The sequence below is a fragment of the Chiloscyllium plagiosum genome, unplaced genomic scaffold (genome assembly GCF_037043375.1).
Source record: "Chiloscyllium plagiosum isolate Xiang-an unplaced genomic scaffold, Cpla_swu_hap1 HiC_scaffold_15, whole genome shotgun sequence".
NCBI lineage: Eukaryota > Metazoa > Chordata > Chondrichthyes > Orectolobiformes > Hemiscylliidae > Chiloscyllium > Chiloscyllium plagiosum.
In genome coordinates, this window is record NW_028270153.1 from 25,250,498 (window position 1) to 25,271,704 (window position 21,207).

General features: G+C 41.2%; 2 protein-coding genes across 3 annotated transcripts in view; one reads left to right on the forward strand and one right to left on the reverse strand.

The window, feature by feature from the left end:
* Window positions 1–21,207, reverse strand: part of LOC122559963 (phosphatidate phosphatase LPIN2-like) — a 235,190-nt gene that overhangs the window by 171,007 nt on the left and 42,976 nt on the right. The window lies entirely within an intron of this gene.
* On the forward strand, window positions 333–20,545 carry LOC122560194 (homeobox protein TGIF2-like). Of its 2 annotated transcripts, none has more exons than XM_043710589.2 (3): window positions 333–624; window positions 1,877–2,127; window positions 18,349–20,545. In XM_043710589.2, exons 1-3 carry the CDS (start codon window positions 606–608, stop codon window positions 18,871–18,873), a joined length of 795 nt encoding a protein of 264 aa, XP_043566524.1. In that variant the 5' UTR covers window positions 333–605; the 3' UTR covers window positions 18,874–20,545. The 2 variants fall into 2 exon arrangements, with proteins under 2 accessions (XP_043566524.1, XP_043566528.1); XM_043710593.2 differs by lacking the exon at window positions 333–624 and adding an exon at window positions 1,245–1,607.

Here is a 21,207-nt window from a genome sequence, read left to right on the forward strand (position 1 = left end):
GTCTTGGCTATTTTTGGTCGACATAACAATTGCTAACCTGGACCTCCCCAAAGAGGGGAGAAAAGGAGAGCAAAAACAAAACAAAGGCTTTTGATCGTCAGTGCAAGAAGCTTTGGCGTGCAACAGTCGTCAAACATAATGGTTGCAAATATCCGCTGGCTGCTGCTGTTCTGATGGGGGGGGGGGGGGGGGGGGATGCGTGGAAGTTTGACAGGAGTGAAGCCTTGTGTAAGTATGTGTCACATTGCTGCTGGGCTGCAGCTCCAGAGGCAAGTTGTGATTTCAGGTGACGTCAGTGTCAGGTCGTTTCCGGGGTGAGCTGTCAGGGTTTGTCAGGAGTGGAGTCAGCAGCAGCATTTGCAATCAGGATCAGCAGCAGGTAGTGAGTGAGAGAGAGGCAAAGCGAGCGAGAGCTTTGTTTAACTGCGCCACGCTGTCCTCGCTGGGGAAAGACGAGCGGAGCAGCAGCACTACACACGCGCAACGTGCTCAGCACTTTCCTCCTCCCCACCCCTAAACAACCCCTTCACACTTTTATATGAAGCTACAAAATCCAAAGTCTCCCGTTCGACAGAAACTCTAAAAAAAATATAGAGTGGAGCAGGATGAAAGCTGCGAGGAAAGGTAAGTGAGGTGTGACCTTGGTGCAGTGTGTTTGGCACATTGTCAAAGCGCTTGGCGTCCTGAACAATAGGACAGGCTGGAGGTTGCTGCTAGCTGTGTGTGTGCTTTATTTTGTTTTTGCTAGTTTATTTGGAATTTTTTTTCTCGCTCTTTCTCTCTCTCCTTTCAGACCGACTGAATCTGTTGGAATGGGGAGGAGGGGATTCCGTTTGAATCTCTATTGTGTGTATGTGTAAGGGGAAAAGACCCATCTGTGTGAATGAGTGAGTGAATGCGGAATGGTTCTACAGATGCCTCGCTTGTTAAAACAAAAAAAAGAGGGAAGCATGGCATCTTTCTCAACAGAGCTCACAGTCGGTTCCTTTCTTTTTTTTTAATTCCTGTCGCATCCAGCCCCTAAAACCTCTCTGTGCAGATGTATGTGTTTTTATTATTTATTTTTAACCAACGAAACAGTTGTTCCGGGAGGGGGAGGGGGTAGTGTTGGAGGAATGGAGTTCAGCAGAAACTGGGATTTCTTGACACGAGGTGTAATGGAGAAAGTTTTTTTTTGTCTGTGGTTTTCTTTCTCCCCGTCCACTCTCCCTCTCTTTCCCCCCCCCCCCCCCCCAACACACGTACAAAAACAAAGTTTATTTTAAGTTAGCCAACTACCTCTCGCGAATGTTCATCTGACAGATGGGCTTAGTTTGAGCTGGGAATACCCTTCTTTGCAAGTTCCTCTTCCACAGCAACAAAAGGGACAGTGTTCAGCCACTTGTCGATGGCGGCAAAGTTTGTCCTCTGCTTTTTCACTTTATTATTACGTGCATTTTGTTTTTTGTGGGGGAATGTTGTTTTGGAAACAGTCTTTCAACAGGATGGTGGCGAGATAGATGTTTGCTCTCACTCGGAATTAATTGAAGATTTCCCTTCTGGCAAAATAAAGGAGTATATTTTTCTTTTATTTGCAAAGAAAGAGAAACTTGTGTAGTGGTGGGAAAGTAAGGAAATTCGTTCCTTTTCACTGCTTTGCCAGAAACTTTGAAACTTGTTTGTTCCCCCCTCTCCCCCCTTTCTTTCCCCCCTGCTGTTTTAAAGTGGGATGGGGGACGATGTGGGTTTAAGGTGATGATCTGCCTGAATGGCTTTGTGTTACAGTTTGTGATGTGTGAGTAATGCTTAGTTACTAACGCTGCACTGTTGGCGTTGCTTCTCTCTCTCTCTCTCTCTCTCTGTGCCTGTGTGTGTCTCCCTCTGTGTCTGTCTGCAGCCTTCACCAGTAGCCAGAGGAGACCAGGGGACTTAGCCATGTCAGACAGCGAGACGGGAGAAGACGAGGGCAGCAGCAGCAGCTTGATTTCCGACATGGCTCATTCCAAGAAGAGGAAGAGGCATGTGATATTTTCCAAAGAGTCGGTGAAAATCCTGCGGGACTGGCTGTACGAGCACCGACTGAACGCCTATCCATCCGAGCAGGAGAAGCTGAGTTTGTCTGGACAGGCGAATCTAACAGTATTGCAGGTAAGGGAATCTGCTCCCGCTGCTGTTTATGCATGAGGATTGTTTCAAGGGTATTCCGTGCCATTTGCAGCCTTGTACCTTCCCCACTCGCCCCCACCCCCTCTGGTTTTTTTTCCCTGGTTGAGCAGTGGCCAGCTCGTGTTTTGAATGTTTGGCTGAACTCCTGTGACATGGAGGAGTGTGATCTTTCATCTTCCCAGCACCCAGCTTTAAAGCCACTGTACTAAGGACGCTTGTGGTACAACGGTAGTGCCCTTACCTCTGGACCAAGGGGCCAGGGTTCAACTGCCACCTGCTCCAGGAGGTTTGTAATCTCTGAACACGTTGATTACACGATATCCTTAAAGATAAAGGGCGGAAAAACAGTGTGTCAAAGCTGGTGTGTCATAAACGAGATGCTTATCATCAGGGGGAATCATTAAAAATAATGGATTTCAGGTAAACTACTCTGACTGTTAGGATTTTGCAGGCATGTTTAATATATGGCAAACCCCAGTGATGACAAAACAGGTTTAAATCTGGCAAAAGTGAGGACTGCAGATGCTGGAGATCAAAATCAAGATGAGAGTGGGTTCACCTAATTTGCATATAGCTCATATAGCTTTGATGATGTGTTGTTCTGGGGAGTCATACATCAAGTTGGACTGTGGTCAAATCATGCTTTTACAATCTCTCATGGCCGTGAAATTCAAGCAGAGAAAATAGGAAATCGAAATGCAAGGAGGATTAGATTACTTGGCCTTCAAGAACGGGGCTGTGAAGCTCAAGGGCAGCAGGTTAGATATCCATGCTGTATGGTCCTGCACTTTGAAGGACGTGTCTGCAGAAAGGGTTATTGAAATACTTGAAGTCATGCATTGTGAATAACCACAATCTGGAGTTTGCTGAAGAAAGCTCCTTAAGGGGAATTGGACATTTTATTTCCATGTTCTACATGTGTTCGTCTCACAGAATGGATATTGCTATAAGTAGTGCAATATTCTAAAATTTGTTTTGGGCTCAAATGTAATGAGGGAGTATTGCACTTAAAATTTTCATCTTTTTGAAGGATTTTTGTGTAACCTCTCTTGACACACTTTTAGCCACTAATGTTCATGTCTGGAATCCCCCACCCCAACCACCGCACTGCCCCTTCTCCTCCATTATTTACTCTGAACCTGACTCGTAGATATTGCTGACAGCCTCTCTTTTGACCCTGCTCTTTCTCCTCCATTTTAGTAATTTCTTGTTTTGCTTGTGATCTTTGTTTTGCCTCATCTGTCTGAACATTAAGGTGTTTGCTTTTGTTGAAACTAATATAAATGTAGGTTATTTTTATTATTGCTATAGTAGCTTTTAAACGTGGCTTGGCTTGGATTGTTGTTTATTCGTGTTGAGTGTTTCCTAATACTGGTTTTCTTTTAAAGAGAGGTATTGTAATATAGTTCTGGCTTAGTTCCAGCCATAGAGTGTGACAGTGTTAGGGTATTTTGGGGACATACAGCTGATTATTGAAGCTGTTAGTAAAAGTGAAACCAACCAGTTCCTACATGGAGCTCTGTTGCATGGTCTTAGTCTTTGTGATTTCTTGTGATCAATCTAAGCTTTTTTTCTTTCATGTGGCCCTATTAACTTTACAGAGAGCTGTGACTGAGACTTAATGGACATTTTATTATAGACCAAAGCAGTAAAATAGATCTTTAAAGTAGTATGGAGGCATGTTTATAACCAATTTACTGAAAAGCATAGGATAAAAACAAATGTTTTGTACACTCATGATGTCTTTGACAGTCAATGTGCAGCAATTCAAACATTAAATGCCCATGTTGGTCTGGAACCTTGTTACGAAAGCCATTTCCTGTCGGTGTTTGTTGCCTGTGGTCTCGTCTGTCTCAAAGGAGTTAGGAAGAGACACTCCTTTTGGTGTTGCTTATTGCAAGATTTAACTGCCTGGAAAACTAATTGAGATTTTAAATGTAAACGTGCATCCAAAACAATATTTTTAAGTTTGAGTATTTAGTTGTTTACCTGTTTGATGTCATTTCACTCGTCTGTCTGAATGAGTCAGCCCTTGACAAGCATTACCACAGTATTTAAATACATTTTAAAAGGGATCAGAGGGTGGATTCATCAGAGAAATTGAATCCTCTTCTTTATTTTGAAGGATAAACACCAAAAAAAACAGCTGTATCAAATTTCTGTGTGTGCTCAAGGTGTGCAGATTTCAAGAGCCACACTAAATGTGAATGAAGTACTTTTTCTATGCTGTGATCAAAAGTTGACTTCACGTAAATAAGTTGTGAACGGCAGATGTTGAGTTAGGATATCTCATATTCCCTTGTAAGTATGAAGAACTAAGCTTTCAAATTCAGGTTACATTCACCACATGTTCTAATCACACAAGGATTCATTTCCACCAAGCCCAATTTTCCATTGGATACACATCAAAGATATGTAAACAAAAATGAATGCATAGGTACTAAATGCCTGAGAGATGTTTGATTTAAAAATAGTAGATTGCTGCCTTTTATAGAGTTGCAAAGCAACAAAAGATTGACCTTTAAACAAGTGTATCAATTTGCCATTCATGATGATGCCAGTTACACAACTAATGGTGTTGTGAGAGGAGTCTGTCATTGAATAAATTATATCTATGTTCAGAATAATGTTGCATGAAATTGTGATGGCCTCCAAGCATGCAAACTAAACTTTTTGAAGTGACTTGTGCAGATAAAAGTTTATTGTTTATCAAAATTGTGGGTCTGTTTTGTGCCAGTCACAATGCAACCATCACTTGTACTGGGGGGGAAGGAAGAAGTGTGCCAGCTGTTCCTCTGACTTTAATACCCTACCCTATCCTTTCCTGACCAGCAGGAGCTGGAAACCCACAAATACTTGTTAAAACCACAGAAACTTGCCTTACCAATTAGCCCCAGGATGGTGTCCCTTTAGCCTACTTCAACACAAGCAGTGCCTGAGCAGAGGCCTAAAGTGGACAGGCAAAGTGAAATGTGATTGCATCTGAGCAGTTTTTACATTTGTGTTCCAGGCTAACCTTGAGTCACATCTTAGCTTTAGCTAGTTAGCTGTTTTGAAAGTGGCAATTATGTTACCTAAATTAATGTTGCAATATTGTTTAGTGGGCAGCCTGATTTGCACTTGTGGTAGCACCTAATCTGAATGGTGGCAGTGACACCTGCAAATCAACAAGTGTGGGTTCAAGCCCATTCTAGAGATCAGCGCATAATCTGGGCTGGTCCTGTGGGAGAGCTTTTAGAAGCGACATCTTTCAGATTAAGCAATAAGAGGTCACAACTGTATAGTGCAAAGCATGATTCATGCTGTCAATCAGAATTTGACATGTAATGAAATATTAGAACAGAGGGAGATTTTAAGGAGGACTATAAAAGTAAGTAGGAAAGTAGAGAGTTTAAGGGAGGAATTCCAGAGTTTAGGATAAGGCATCTGAAGGCCCAACTACCAGTGTTGGAATTGGGAATGTGCAAAAGGCTAGAACTGGATTGGTGCAGAAGTTTGAGAATTGTGGATTTGAGGAAGTTACAAAAGTAGGGTTAAGGTGATGGAAGGATTTGATATTAACAATGAGAATTTCAAAAATCGAAGCATTGACTTATGCAAACAACAATGTGTTCAAGTATGGCAAGTAAAACAGGACATGCTGCAGGTTAAAAACAGGCAACCGAAGTTTGATTGTTCACGTTAATGGAGGTGAGAAGGTGCCCAGCAGATTATTGAAGTAATCGTGTCGAGTTAGTAAAGGCATAGTGAGGGTTCCAGTGGCAGATGAGCTGGGGTGTTTGTGTTGCATTTGCCTGAGTGACTGACTGAAGGGAGGGAAAGCGCATCTCAAACCAGATGTAACATTAAGGTTGAGAATAAGCTTTTTTGGCCATAAACAGTGGGCAGAATGAGGAATAGAGGGAGAAGTTGAATTTATCATCCAATATAAATTTAGTTGGTGGGAATTTCTGTTTGGCTCATGGTCGTCAGACAGGTAGCATGACAAAGCAGAGTATAGCGATCAAGAGGTGATAGTGCGGGTGCAGTCAACATGTATGTGGAATCTAACATTGTCACCAAGTGTAGAATGCAGATGAGATGTAGGAATGGAATCAGAGTCCCTTTCTTTGGGAGCCTTTAGCGGGAACAGCAGCAACGCTTATTTGGCCGTTACTGGTTAAAGGAGAGTGCAACAGCCAAAGGCAGACCTACTTAACTGAGCAGTGAAGGAGTAGTATTGGAACAGGTTAACATGATCAGCCATAGGCGGCCGGGTTCAATTCCCGCCTCAGGCGACTGACTGTGTGGAGTTTGCACATTCTCCCCGTGTCTGCATGGGTTTCCTCCGGGTGCTCCGGTTTCCTCCCACAGTCCAAAGATGTGCAGGTCAGGTGAATTGGCCATGCTAAATTGCCCGCAGTGTTAGGTTAGGGGTAAATGTAAAGGGCGACACGGTGGCACAGTGGTTAGCACTGCTGCCTCACAACACCAGAGACCTGGGTTCAATTCCTGCCTCAGGCGACTGACTGTGTGGAGTTTGCACGTTCTCCCCGTATCTGCGTGGGTTTCCTCCGGGTGCTCCGGTTTCCTCCCACCATCACAAAGATGTGCAGGGTCAGGTGAATTGGCCATGCTAAATTGCCCGTAGTGTTAGGTAAGGGGTAAATGTAGGGGTATGGGTGGGTTACGCTTCGGCGGGTCGGTGTGGACTTGTTGGGCCGAAGGGCCTGTTTCCACGCTGTAATCTAGTCTAATCTAATCTAAAAACAAAGGCTACACAAGGTCAATAAGGATGAAGAGGACTAGTTAATATAACTACTAGGAGGTCATTGTTAAAACCAAAAGCACATCTGCCATCTTGGGTCATTACTAAGCATAAATTGCACCCTTTTCTTCTTAAGATTAAAGTGCCTTTTTCATTGTTGCCATGTTACTGAGTCACATGATCTCTTTGTACCAACATTGGTAGTAACGTACAGCTTAAGAGGCAAATCAATACAAATTTTGTTCCTTCCCTATTGTTTGTCAGTTCTCCAAATGATAATACTGTTGCAAGATATTCACTTAGAGGTGTTAAATTTACAACAAAGTTACAGTACAGATTCTGACCAGTGGTCAAAAAAGAGACATGCAAATGCTAAGGCCCATTCAATTCAGACAAGTGCAAATACCACACCTTATGATCAAGCCTCTGCTCTGAGTACTCTATTTAGAAGGCTTTCTGTTGGAAAATCTTGTATATAAATCAGGATAGAAAAAAGATTTTAGTGTTGTGTTTGCCTTGTATGCCTCAACAGTGCTAGATATATTTGCTTATATGTTTTGACTTTCCTATCATGTTATAAGTAGCTTGAATAGAATTCATCCTTTTCATGGACTTTGAAAGTCAGTGTATAAAGGAGTGAAAAAGTGGCTTGTATTGATTACTCTCTGCTGCCATGAAGCTTTCTCTGTAAAGCAGTGTAGAAATAAACTGAGTTTGTATGCTCACTGCAATTCATGCATTAATATTTCAGAACACTTCTTGGCTTGGAGTGATGAAGTATACATGCCAGAAAGATTATTGAAGCTATGTAGGAATATAGAGTTGATGTTGAGGTCAGATCAGGAATGATCTTGTATGGCAGAGCAGACTCGAAGGGCGAGTGGCCTACTCTAGTTCCTTGTTCATAAAGACCTGGGTTTCAGCTCAGTGTAGATTTAGTATTAATCTTTGGGGTGCCATGGTGCAAAAGTATGTTTGGCCTCAATAAATGCAAACTAGGGATGGCCAAGAAAGACAGACAGGGTTTCCATGAGTGATTTCTATCTGGCAATCACATCTGGAAAGTGCACAAGTGGGGTAGATCGTTTATGTCCTTGCCAATGCTGTCTCCCCATCCCATAATTGAGGTTGCATGTCAGTATTATCTTTGGCTTCTGTGTGAAGGCAAACCAGTTTAAGCAGTGAATAGAGAACTGTAAACCAATCATCCCATAAAATTAATTGGCATTTTTTACAGATATGGAAACAACAATTTTTAGACCAGTAAATAGATAAGACAATGCACCAGTCACTATATCAAGAAATGCAGAAATAAAACAAAGGGCTTGATGCTTGTGGACTTCCAGTAGCCTCCTTTTATTCTGTTCTCTGTTTTATTCTGTCCTCTGTTGTTAAAACAGCCTGAAGCATAAGATGCCTGCTTTACCAAAGGGAAGCAGAAACTGCAAATCCTGAGAGCCACTTTTCAAAGAACCTTAGTTATAAATTTAAAGTGTGATTTCAAGATCTCTGTGGGGTGGCTGTTCTGTTGTCCAGATGGGCCTGTTCTTTTGACGTATATTGCTGTGTTCACTCTCACATATATACATACACACTGCAGCCTGCCATGCATCTGTGTCCCTGTGATAGATTACTTCAGACAAAATGTAGACTGCTGGGAAGTAGACGTCAGAGGTGAATCCACATCCTGTTTACCCTACAGTTTCCAAAATGCATTCTCTCACAAATCCTGCCCTTGGTGGACTATCCATTCCTGTTTTTGAACGCATTTGAAATGGAGAATTCAGTCACTACCCTGCTTAACAAAAGATGGGTTGTATCAGATGTCCACTCAGCCATTTCAGCATCTGAAAAGATACAGTAAAGTGCACATAACACTGGGACGCTTCAAAAGCAGCATTTCAGTTGTGGATTTCAGAGATCTTGTTGGATTCGGGCTGTGTCTGGAGAGATTCACCTGAAAATCTTAAAGTGAGGCTGTCTCTTATCCGACATTTATGTAGTTGGAATCTGAAATTGATTCATGTTGTTCATACTTAATCATAAAGGTGGCACTAATATAAAGCATCACTGAAATAGAACTAAAAGGAATGTTTCTTTTTGAAAGGAAAAAAGAATTGCATCAAAAGAAATCTTGTCTTAATCCAGGATAGCCTGCAGCACATTCTTTTTCGAAGGCACTGGTGAATGATCTTACTGCAACAGAAGTCTTGAGGTTTCATTCCATCCTTACCCAAGAAATTGCTTAAATCTTTGTCCCTCAGCATGATTTGTGGGGGGAGGGGGAAATGATCACAAGACCATTAGATTTTCTTAATTATTGATTTAATTGCACTTTACTGTTGGCAGTAAAGATATTTTCTGGCATGATAGCTCGGTTTCCTTTGGGACCCCCACTTCTGTTTTTCAGAATGTGAGAAGGTCTACTGAGAGGCTTTGAGTAATTGCAAGAGATCCCCGCAAAAGCATAAAATTACTAATTTTGTGATCTGCGCAATCCCACACACACACCAAACAATTTAGATGTGTAAAATAAATTGAAAAATGCACAATTCTACTTGAATCCAATTTTTCCAATTTGCTGCTGAAGTTTGTGTGTGACCCTCGACAGTGACTGGCAGGTTGTGGGGTAAATCACAACCGAATCCAGTCCTATCACCCGATAATCATCGGGAAGAGGAATCCTGGCCTTTTCATTTTTCCACTTCCAAAATCTCCGGCTGAGATCACTTAAAATAACATACATCATAGAATCATACAATGGTTCATTCTGTGCTTCGACATTTAAGTTAGAACATCTGCACCAGTGTTTTTATCCACCAGCTACAGAATCCCATTCTATTTGTTATATATACATTTCAGTGGAATTTGTCAAGCAGATACCTAAAGCGCTTTTAAAGGACAGAAGCAAAAAATATGACAATAAGGATCTACTTTGGAAAGAACAACAAATTTATTAAACATCTCTAACATAATGTTCACGGCACTTGAAATGAGGATCATAAAACAAAGTATGACACTGATCCACATATGGCAATAGTAGGTCAGATAACTGAAAGATTGAACAAGGTGGTAGGTTTTAATAGGGGGTCTTAAAGGAGGAAAGCAGGGTAAGAGAGCTGAAGAGCAGTAGTAAGGGAATTACTTGGGGCTTAGATCTAGTTCACCAACAGTACAGCAATTAAAATTGGGAGTGCACAAGAGTGCAGAATTAAAGGAGCATGGACATCTTGGAGGGTTCTAGGTATTCTCTCCTTAGAAACTGCTGTACATTTCCACTATTTTTGATTTTTATTTCACCTTTTTCATTTTCTTCAAAGCAGCAGCAGTTGAATGTTGGAGAAAAAAACCCAGCAACTGCTGGGAACGCTTAACAGGTCAGTTAATATTTGCTATGAGAGCACAAGTCTACGTTTGTTTTAGGGAATTTTTTGATTTGTGTGACCAAGGTTGACTTTCAATATGCAGTACCAACTTAAGCATTTTGACTGCAGTAGAGACTCTGTTGAAAGTTTCACAATATCTGATTTTTAGAACTGTTTTGTCTTAGCTAACACGATAAAATCCTGCTTGAAAGTAAATAATTTTTAAAATTAAAAATAGTAGCCAACTGCGTTGGTGAAGGTGACTTGCATACATTTGCAAATAGTCAAGACATGTCAGACAATTTCCAACGTTTTTTAAACCCGCTTTTATATTGAGCAAAGTGCCATTATCAATATCACTGGATCTTGCCCTAGCCAGTAGTCATAGTATTTTAAACATAAAAATAACATCATTTTAAAAATGAAAGACTATGAATTTGTTTAAAATTGGAGCCAGTTGTCTAAGAATAAAAGAATTAAATATTGGAAATCTGGAATCGTATCTTCAAAAATAATTTTTTTTAAGTTTGATTTTGCAACCTTATAAAAACCCAAAGCAATGTAATGTAACTAGCATTCATGGGATGTAGACATCACTGACTTGGCCAGCATTTATTACCCATTCTTATTTGCCCTGGAAATGCTGAGATTGAGCTACCTTCTTGATCTACTGAAGTTTTTGGAATGTGGGAGTATCCACAGTGTTGAAATTCTACAAAGGCAGTTCCAGCATTTTAACCCAGTGACATCAGAAGAACAGTGATATTGTTCCAGGTCAGGATGGTGTGTGGCTTGGCAAGGAGCTTGTAAGTGGTGGTGTTCCTATACATTATTTGCCTTGTACTTGTAGCTGGTAGAGGTTGCGGATTTGCAAGGTGCTGGCAGTGGAGCTTCGGTAAGTTACTGCAGATGGTACAGCTGTTACTATGCATTGGTGGTGAAGGAAATGAATGTTGCAGGTAAGGGGCAGCATGGTGGCCCAGTGGCTAGCAGTGTTGCCTCACAGCGCCAGAGACTCAGGTTCGATTCCAGCCTCTGGTACCTGTCTGTGTGCAGTTTGCACATTCTCCCCGTGTCTGTGTGGGTTTCCTCCAGGTGCTCCAGTTTCCTCACACATCCAAGAATGTGCAGGTCAGGTGAATTGGCCATGCTAAATTACCCATAATGTTCAGGGGTGTATAGGGTAGGTGCATTGGTCAGGGTAAATACAGGATAATAGGGTAGGGGAGTTGGTCTGGCTGGGTTACTCTTTGGAGAGTTGGTGTGGACCTGTTGGGCCGAAGGGCCTGTTTCCACGCTGTAGGATTCTATGATTCTAGGTAGAGGATAGGGTGCCAATCAGACAAAGACACGAGAGAAGGTGCAGAAAAAAAATTTACAGGAGTCCCTGACTTACGAATGCTCATGGTTACTAATGCAATCTCATACAGTGTGTAATTTTCAAGATCCAACATATGAATGCTTTCTGGAGTTACAAACAACTACTTTACATTATCCTGCATTGTGTTCTGACTTGGGAACAAATTGACTTGCAAACAGACTCCAGAGCGGTATCTGTTCTGGATTGGTTCCAAGAATGAGGAATTTCAATTGCATGGCTAAATTGGAAAAGCACAGCAGGCCAGGTAGCATCCGAAGAGCAGGAGAATTTGTTTCGGGCACAAACCCGGAAGTGTCAATTCTCCTGCTCCTCTGATGCTGTCTGACCTGGTGTGCTTTTTCCATCGCCACACTCTTGACTGATCTCCAGCATCTGCAGTCCTCCTTTTCTCCTAGATTGGAAAAGCTCAATGGTTCTCCTCCGAGAAGGTTGAGAGGAGATTTAACAGAAGTTCAAAATCAGAACGAGGTGGGGAGAACTGTTTCCATTGGCAGAAGAGAACCAGAGGGCACTGAAACAGTGTTTGCCCAAAGAATCGAAGGTGACTGTTTGTTTGAAAGAGTGGGGAAGGCAGATTGAATTGTGGCTTTCAGAGGGAAATTGGTCAAGCACCTGAACAGAAATTAGCTGCAAGGCGATGCTGAAAGGACAGGGGAATGAGACTAACTAGATTGGTTTTGCAGAGAGCTCTTGCAGGCTTGATGGGCCAAATGGCCTCTGCTCTGTGCTATAATCATTTTATGTCAATAGAATCAGCAAATTCTAGAAATGCTTGATAAGTTGTCGCAATATTACACCGAGGTGAAGTAATATTTTAGATGCACAGCCATATAATCAGCACAAGGACATTTCTGGTGAATACCACCTGAAATATTATTAAATCGTAGAATGAGACTGCTCAGAAGGATACCGTTTGAATTATTGTGCCTATGGCAGTTCTGTGAGCTATCCAGCTGCTCCTACATCTCTGCTTTTCTCCCCCATATTCCAGTTTTATTTTGTCCCTTCCAAGTGTTTATCTAATTCTCTTGAATATTTTTCTTTTGTTTTGCAAGTGCTGCTTGACTTCTGTATCTTTCCAACATATTCTGTTCTTGTTTGTAAATATAAAGACTGCTGGTATCAGCCACCAAACTCATGAAGGTTACAAAGAAAATGCACACCTGCCAATCTCCCTCTCACTTTTTGTCCAGTCAGCAAGCTTTACCTTATATCACATTTCCCCTCATTGTGAAATTAAAGGGTTGGGCGATAGGATGTAGAAAGAATGTATGTACTAATACCTGTCCATCATAACATACCTGAAACCTGGAGTGTGCAGACTACGGTAGAAACAAAATCTGATGTTTCCACCCTGTAATATTAATTAAAAATTTTTAAAGAAAAGGTGGTTGGTGCGTTGGTTAAATGGTATACCTCTGGTTTCAGGTCTAACACTGAATAAGGGGATGAAAATCTCCTTGACCTGTTGATGGCAATGATCATGCATTTTGGAAATCTTAATGCCTTTCACAAAAGGCATAGCCTGCAAGAATTAACCAGTCCCCAATTTGGTATCCAAGTAGAAAATCTCACTGAGTTGACAGAATCACAAGCTAAGGAAATGCAAAATGTCACATTGATCCATCCTTCCCATGTCCACAACTGGCAATTGTGTCGTCAGCTATCTAGGTCTGGAACTGTGGAAACCCCTCCCATAGCCACCTTCCCTTTCCTCCCCTTTTAAAACCTGCCTTGTTGATCAAACATTTGGATAGCTGCCTAAACTTTGGCCCAGTGTCAAGTATTTTGTGTATGGTTTTCTGAAATACCGTGGGGTGTTTGACTACATTGAATGCAATTTGTTGATGCAGGAGGGTATGTTGTTGGGAGGGAAGAGGAAGACATTTACTCTGTGCTTCAGATATGTAGTACCTGACCTAGCTGTACCCGATATCAGTCATAAAGTTATCAAAATGGGAGTAACCTAGACATGGTTATTGGAAGTTAAAGCAAAATACTGCAGATACTAATATAAGATGGAATGTGCTGGAAATACTCAGCAGGTCTGGCAGTATCTGTGGAAAGAGAAACAGCATTAGTTGTTGAGTTCAGACTCTCTTTAAACTGAGTTCATAAGCTTGCCTAGCATCAGAATGCCCAGATTGTAGGCCATTCTCCAAAGGAAAGACAACTGCCAGACCTGCTGAGTATTTCCAGCACATTCCATCTTATATTAGTATCTGCAGTATTTTGCTTTAACTTCCAATAACCATGTCTAGGTTACTAGGTTACTACATCTGATCAGTTGCAGGAGTTGCCAGATGGTTCTTGCTTGAAAAACTCCCAACTGCCTTTATAAAAAGGCTTTGTAAAGGTACAAGGAGCCATACACAATGTTAATAGACAGGTTAAGGGTCGCACAGTGGCTCAGTGGTTAGCACTGCTGCCTCACAGCGCCAGGAACCTGGGTTCAATTCCAACCTCGGACAACTGTCTGTGTGGAGTTTGCAAGTCATTGCCGTGTCTGTGTGGGTTCCCTTTGGGTGCTCCAGTTTCCTCCCACAGTCCAAAGATGTGCAGGTCAGGTGAATTGGCCATGCTAATTTGCCCATAGTATTCAGGGTGTGTGGGTTAGGTATATTAGCCATGGGAAATGTAGAGAAATAGGGTAGGGAAATGGCTCTGGGTGGGATATTCTTTAGAGGGTTAGTCTGGACTTGTTTGGCTGAATGACTTGTCTCCACACTGTAGGGATTCTATGATACTATAAGGGCTTGAGTTGGGGATAAGATATTAGCATGTAGATAGAAAATGGGTTAACGGACAGGAAGCAGAGCGCACCAGGACAGCAAGCTGTTAGGAAGAATAAGGAATATTAGTGTTTACCGCAAGAAGATATAATTTATTATTGTCATATGTACTAAGATACAGTAAGAAGTGTTGTTTTCTGTGCTATACAAGTAGATCGTACCATACAAAAGGCTACATTAGGTAGCAGAACAGAGTGTAGAATAGTGTTATAGCCACAGAGAAGGTACAAAGAAAGAGAACAGTATTAACATTTGAGAGGTCTGATAACAGCAGGGAAGGAGCTGTTCTTGAATCTGTTCGTGTGTGTGTGTTCAAATTTTTATACCCTCTGCACGGGGCAAGAGTAAAACTGAGGGTGGAAGGGGTTTTTGATTATCTTGGTTGATTTCGTGAAGCAGCGGTAAGTATAGCAGGAGTCTATGGATGGTTTGTGTATTTTTTTTAAAGACTAGATTACTTAGTGTGGAAACAGGCCCTTCGGCCCAACAAGTCCACATCGACGAGCAACCCACCCAGACCCAATCCCCTACATTTACACCTTCACCTAACACTATGGGTAATTTAGCATGGCCAATTCACCTAACCTGCACATCTTTGGACTGTGGGAGGAAACCGGAGCACCCGGAGGAAACCCACGTAGACACTGGGAGAAAATGCATACTCCACACAGACAGTTGCCCGAGGCAGGAATTGAACCTTGAACCTGGATCTCTGGCACTGTGAGGCAGCAGTGCTAACCACTGGGCCACCGTAATGGACTGGGCTGTGTTCACAATTCTGCGTAGTCCTTAGGAAGAACAGTTGCTATAACATGCTGTGGTGCACTCAGATAGGATGCTTTCTATGGTGCATCCACATTTGAGTACAGGAGTAGTGAAGTCTTACTTCAATTGTATAAGAGCTTGGTTAGATTGCACCTGCAGTACTGTGTGCAGTTTTGGTTTCTTTATCTCCTGAAAGATTTTATTGTCATAGAGGGAGTGCAATGAAGGTTCTCCAGATTTGATCTCAGGACAGCAGAACTGTCCGGTGAAGAGAAGTTGGGCAACTGGATCTGTATTCTCTTGAGTTTTGAAGAATGAGGGGCGATCTCATTGGAACAATGTCAAGGTCTTGAAGGGTAGAAACTCTCAATTCTGAAGAGTCGTGACAGGGTGGATGCTGAGAGATTGTTTCACCACTTGGGGAATCTAAAATGGGGGGTCTCTGTCAGAATAAGGGGCTGAACATTTAAGACTGAAATGGGAAGTTCACTTAAAATGTTGCGAATCTTTGGAATTCTTCCCCCAGAGGGTTGTGCGTCCCTTGTTTAAGATTGGGATAGAATGGTTTTGGTTTGTTGGGGAATCAAGTGATCTAGGGAGTGGACAGAAAAACTTATCTGAAACCCAAGATCAGCCATAATTGTTCTGACTAGTTGAACAGGCTTTACAAGGCACATGGCTTACTCCAACATTTATTATGTTTTAATGGGACTCCACTCCAGTTATGTTAATGTCCCATTACAAGCCTTTCTTTTTTAAAAAAAAAAGCTTTTAAGTCCAGGAGATTGGGGGTGGAGAGTTGTGAGAATCTCTATTGAAGCCATGTTTTTTGTTTTTCTTTGTTGGTGAATCTGTCCCGCAGTAAAAAGGACTATTTCAACAGCAGGAAGTGCAGTTTTTTTCAAAAGCCAAGGCCCACTGAGTGTATAAATTCGGTGTTAAGTTTCGCTCCAATTCCAGGGCCAAACGTAATCAATACTGCTAATTGTGCCTCTGCTACTGGACTGAAAAACGAGAGACAGCTCCCACAAATTTGCAGGCAACGGATCAAAGTAAACATTTCAAAATTTCATGTTTCAAATAACAATGGGGTGTGATGGACAGAATTCATATGTGCAGTAACATAGCTTTTCTGCTCATCTGAAATCAATATTGGTAATCAGTAAGTGGATGATTAGAGGTTCTCCTGCCTTTTTAAGTATAATTTGGTAGATTTGGTTAATGTTTGGAGACATTGCTCTCTTAACAGTAAACACATGGTGATAAATATCTGTTTTGAGTGCCGGGAACTGGAGGTTAGCGAGGGAAAGGGTTTTCTGTGTGTTAAATCAAAGTAATGATCAAAGGCTGCATTTTTCCTTTTAAAGTTTCTGATTGGCAGCTGCAGCAAGCATCCAGTTTTGGCCAGTAAACTGAAGTTACTTCTGTATTTCAGTTTAGATGCCAAGACCTGGTTTCTCCTGTCAAATTGGCTTTCTGCAGCCCAGCAGCAGACTTACCAGCCCAGTTTGGGTCTGTGAGCCTGCTATGGAAACAGATTTCACAGCATAAACGTTGGAAACCGGCTCTCAGAATCAAAGTTAAAGGAACAATCTAAAAGCAATTTAACTGCATGCCCCTGCAGGCAAAGCTCCCCTCCCCCATAGCCACTGTTGTTTATCTTTGTGTCCCCATTTCGCATGTTTTTTAAAAAAATTAGCTGCCCTGAGTTCCAAGTTTCAAACATAGCATTTCAAAAGGTACAACTTTCTTTTGGTTTGGCTTCCAAATACAAATAAGTTAGGTGCTCAGATGTCTGATTAAACAGACCTTCCTTCATGGGGATCTCTACAATGAAATTATAAACTACACAATTGTGAAAGAAGGCTGAATAGTCAAACAAATGAAGTTAGAGCAAAACGAGACTGGTCTGCATTTAAACGCAAAGTTAAATGACTTTAAAATGTTAAATTCTGTGAAGGAGTCTTGGATTGCTTGTATCTTGTAGGCAAAGTCTTGCATTTAGCTTTCGCTCTGTTTGCCTTTTCTATTTGTGCCTTTAGATTCCTTACATCTGCCTCCTCTAGTCATTACCACCCTCCCCCACTACTAACTGAGTGTGCTTTGTGCAACACATTAAGTTCCTCAGTGCACATTTGAAGGACCATAACGGCAATTCCTTCAGCACTGGTTTCAAGTTACACAACTTGATCAGTGTGTAGTATGCACCCATGCTGTCATGTGTTCTGGGATAGGCAAACTGCTTTCACATCACTGCTTGTTTACAAAGGCTTTGTCTGGGCGACAACAAATAGGATTTGAGCAGTCTTGGGTTGCAGTTCCAGTAGTGTGCTCAAAATTCCTGCCCATTTTAAATAAAAACTTAACATCTGCTTTGTAAATGGAGCTTCCAAATCTCTCTGACCCCACATAAAACATGCTGATACAGAGCTGGTCTGATCAATTCGACCCTGGATTAGTGGTGCTGGAAGAGCACAGCAGTTCAGACAGCATCTGAATTCGATCATCAAGTAAAATTGCTGTTGCTGCTAGGAAGCTTCAAGCGTTAGCAGTATTAAACCAGCAGGGAATACAAATTAGAAGAACAAATGAGGGAATGGGAAATCAGGCTGGTGAAGAATGTCTATCCATTGCAGGCCTTGAAATAGATTAAAAATAAAGACCTAACATTAAAATTCAATGTATCATGGCCTGCATACTGTTTGGAGTGTAGGAAGACATGGTTGGTCTTCAGGTGTCTGGACAAGGTGGTCAAATCAGAAAGGTGCGGTGCGCAGTAAACATCCTCTGTACCTGTGTGTGAGGCTTCGCTGGGAGAGTGACTGCTTCAGGTGAAGCAAAATGAATTGGCTTCGCTTCCAAATACAAATAAGTTAGGTGCTCAGTAGCTGATAAAACAGACCTTCCTTCATGGGGATCTCTACAATGAAGTTTAGAAACTATGTGAAGCAAAATCCCAAATTTTTATATTAATTTATTGTTGGTGTTAGGTTACAGAATCTAGTGGCATTATCTGAGCGTTTCCAACTTGCTACAGACTTCACAATATCTTAATAGCGGTGGTGGCACTTCTCTCGTCTATTAATGTTTTTGTTGTGAGAAAACACAAGCTAATGTATTAAATAACTGCTTGCCCTTGCTTCCAAATTTAAGGTCTCCAACTGGTTCATCAATGCAAGGAGAAGACTTTTACCCGACATGCTACGGAAGGATGGCAAAGACCCTCATCAATTCACTATTTCTCGCAAGAGCAAGTTCTCTGAATTAAATCCATCTCGAAGTGGAGGCGGACCAAACCTATTGGAGAATTCTGCCTCCGCTGCCACCTCCACGCTTTTGTCTGCATCATTTCGACCTTCCGTCATTTGCCACGCAACAACGTCGATGGTTAAAGACATGCCTTTACTCCTCTGCCCCGACTCCGGCAATGACAGTAAGAAAACCTCAAAACTGACTGACCAAGAGTTAGTTCGACCCCTGTTTAACACTGATAACCCCACTACTTTGATGACATGCACAGATTCAAGCAGTCCTAATAATGGATTGTTCAACACACCTCCTCCCACTCCACCAGAGCTCCACCAGGACTTCAGTGGGTTTCAGCTGTTGGTGGATGTTGCACTCCAGCAGGCTGCTGAACTGGAATCTCAGAAACAGAATATTAAGATTTCATCTTAAACATGTGCATCAAGGAATGTGGTAAATGCCAGTAGAAGTGTAGATATCTGAGGAACCCTTCAGTTGGTTCTAGTCTGTGAATGGGCAGTAGCATGTTACTTAAAATCTATTCTGGAGAAATGGCTATCAAAATTCATTTCTCACGGCTGGAGAAATAGCTTGAAAAGTCTATTTGCTTAAACTCAAGGTTACTCTCTCATGGCTGTCCAGTTGATTGTAGATCCCTTGAATTGAAGGGTTGCAATAATTATTTTTAGTAGTATTCTCAGAGGCTCCACTGTAGCTTTGCACTCTGCAAACTGTAGATTATAGGACTACAACCTAGTAAGCATTAGCATTCTGTACTTTTGACTGCAAATATAAATGAGCTATACTCGTACTTCAAGAAACTGAAGGTTACCTTAATTCGTTCAGGTTTTATGTCACTGACCAATATGTCATGTTTAAAGATTTGTTTTTATAGTTGTTTTTTTCTGAAGTGACGCTGCTTTCGTTGAAACAGATATATTGAGTACAAAGCAAAGGTGCAGTGTCAAGGTAACCCAAAGTAGTGTGGATGACCAGGATGGGAAATTGTCTTGCACGTTCTTTAATCCTCAATCTGTGCAAAGTGTCTGAATCATAAGATATTAGAATATTTTTTCATTTGTATATAATGGATCTTTACTACTGAGCTAAAGAATTGTAACTTTAAATTGTGGTTCTGTTAGAGGCAAACTGTAAGATAAAAGTGGAATTTCCTCTAATCACTACTCAATAGATTATGATTATAGCAATGTGACATTAGCTCGGAGGTATTCATTTGTAACTTGAGTATAGAACTATTAAAAAGGTAAACTAATTTCTATTTGTTAGTTCTATCTGTGAATGTAGCTATCTGATTTTTTACATTTTTTTGTAAAATGTAGTACATTGTTAAAGGTGATGTGAAACTTCCTTTTTAAACAGTAGTGCTAAGATTTATCTGATGGTAGTCCGGGATTCACAAGTTTTCAGATTCTAAAACTTTGTTAGATGATGTTCAACCCAGTTACGTTAAAAAACAGTTGAGGAGAAAATCATTTAGAAAATGGAGAACAGAAGATTTTAAAATGCCAGTAATACAAGCTGACTTTCCTATGACCCTTGCATATCAAAATACTGCCTGTCTCCAGTATGTGGCAGTGATACAACGTAAGATTGGGGCAGAAACTGGCAACTTGAACTGCCTTTCAAATGAACCAATCCTGCAAGCTGCATTTAGGCAAATGCATTGAGTTGTTTTCAGACCATTTACTTTGATTCTGCAGCTGCTTCGTATATCAGCCCTTTATTGTAAATCAATATATACATGGCCAAACTCTCTACTTGGGGTTCTACAAAAGGGGTTTTACATAAATGCTACTCGTGTTGGAAGCTTTAAAAATTTGGTTCAGTGTTAATGCAAAAAGGGGCTTTGCAGATCATGTATATAAGTGAGATAAATGCAAATGTGCCTTATTATGGTGGTTTTTTTTGTTATGAAGGGACCACCCAACTCTTCAAGTCTTCAATTTCAATCTGTGCAATATTTAAAGGAGTTCTTACAACTCCATTCTTTGTCTTACAGGAACATTGATCACATCTGTGAATTTTTTTAAATACCACTCTAATAAAAGTCTTGACGTTTGATAAATTTGAGTTCTGTTATTATTTAACATTAAATTGATCACAGAGGATGCAGTTTTTTGATGTGTGGTTTAATTTCTTGACCTAATGTCCACAAGATGTGCAAAACAGAATTGAGCTTCTGGCTGTGTCTTCATTTTGGCCGAGTCATGCCATTTATCTCATCAGCAAGCAGATGGTAATTTTCCTGCAACAAAGCATTGAACTGTGCACTTTATGCATGCTTCTCGTCACCAAACTTATTTTGTGAATTAATACCAGGTTACTGAGAGTAAAAGTCAAACTTGAGCCAAGATGCTTTATTGCTCCATCCATATGTTGTGATATTTTTAGGCTGACTTTAGAATGCATTTGCAAAAAAATCTAACCAGAAAGACCTATTTCTTTAAAATTGGGTCCCATAGAGTCATACATTACAGAAACAGACCTTTCAGTGCAACTCGTCCATATCGACCAAGGTTTCTAACTAAACTAGTCCCACTTGCTTGCACTTGGTCCATATTCCTCTAAACGTTTCCTATTCATGTACCTGTCCAAATGTGTTTCAAATGGTCTAACTGTACCCACGTCGGCCATTTCCTCTAGCTGTTCATTCTACATAGAAACCAGCCTCTGTGGAAAAAGTTGCTTCTCAGGTAGCTTGACATAAAAACGTGTCGGAAATACTCAGCAGATCTGTCAAGCGAG

Coding starts and splice junctions, on each gene's coding strand:
- LOC122560194 (XM_043710589.2), top strand. Junction 2,128..18,348: donor CGAATCTAACAGTATTGCAG/GTAAGGGAATCT, acceptor TCCAAATTTAAG/GTCTCCAACTGGTTCATCAA.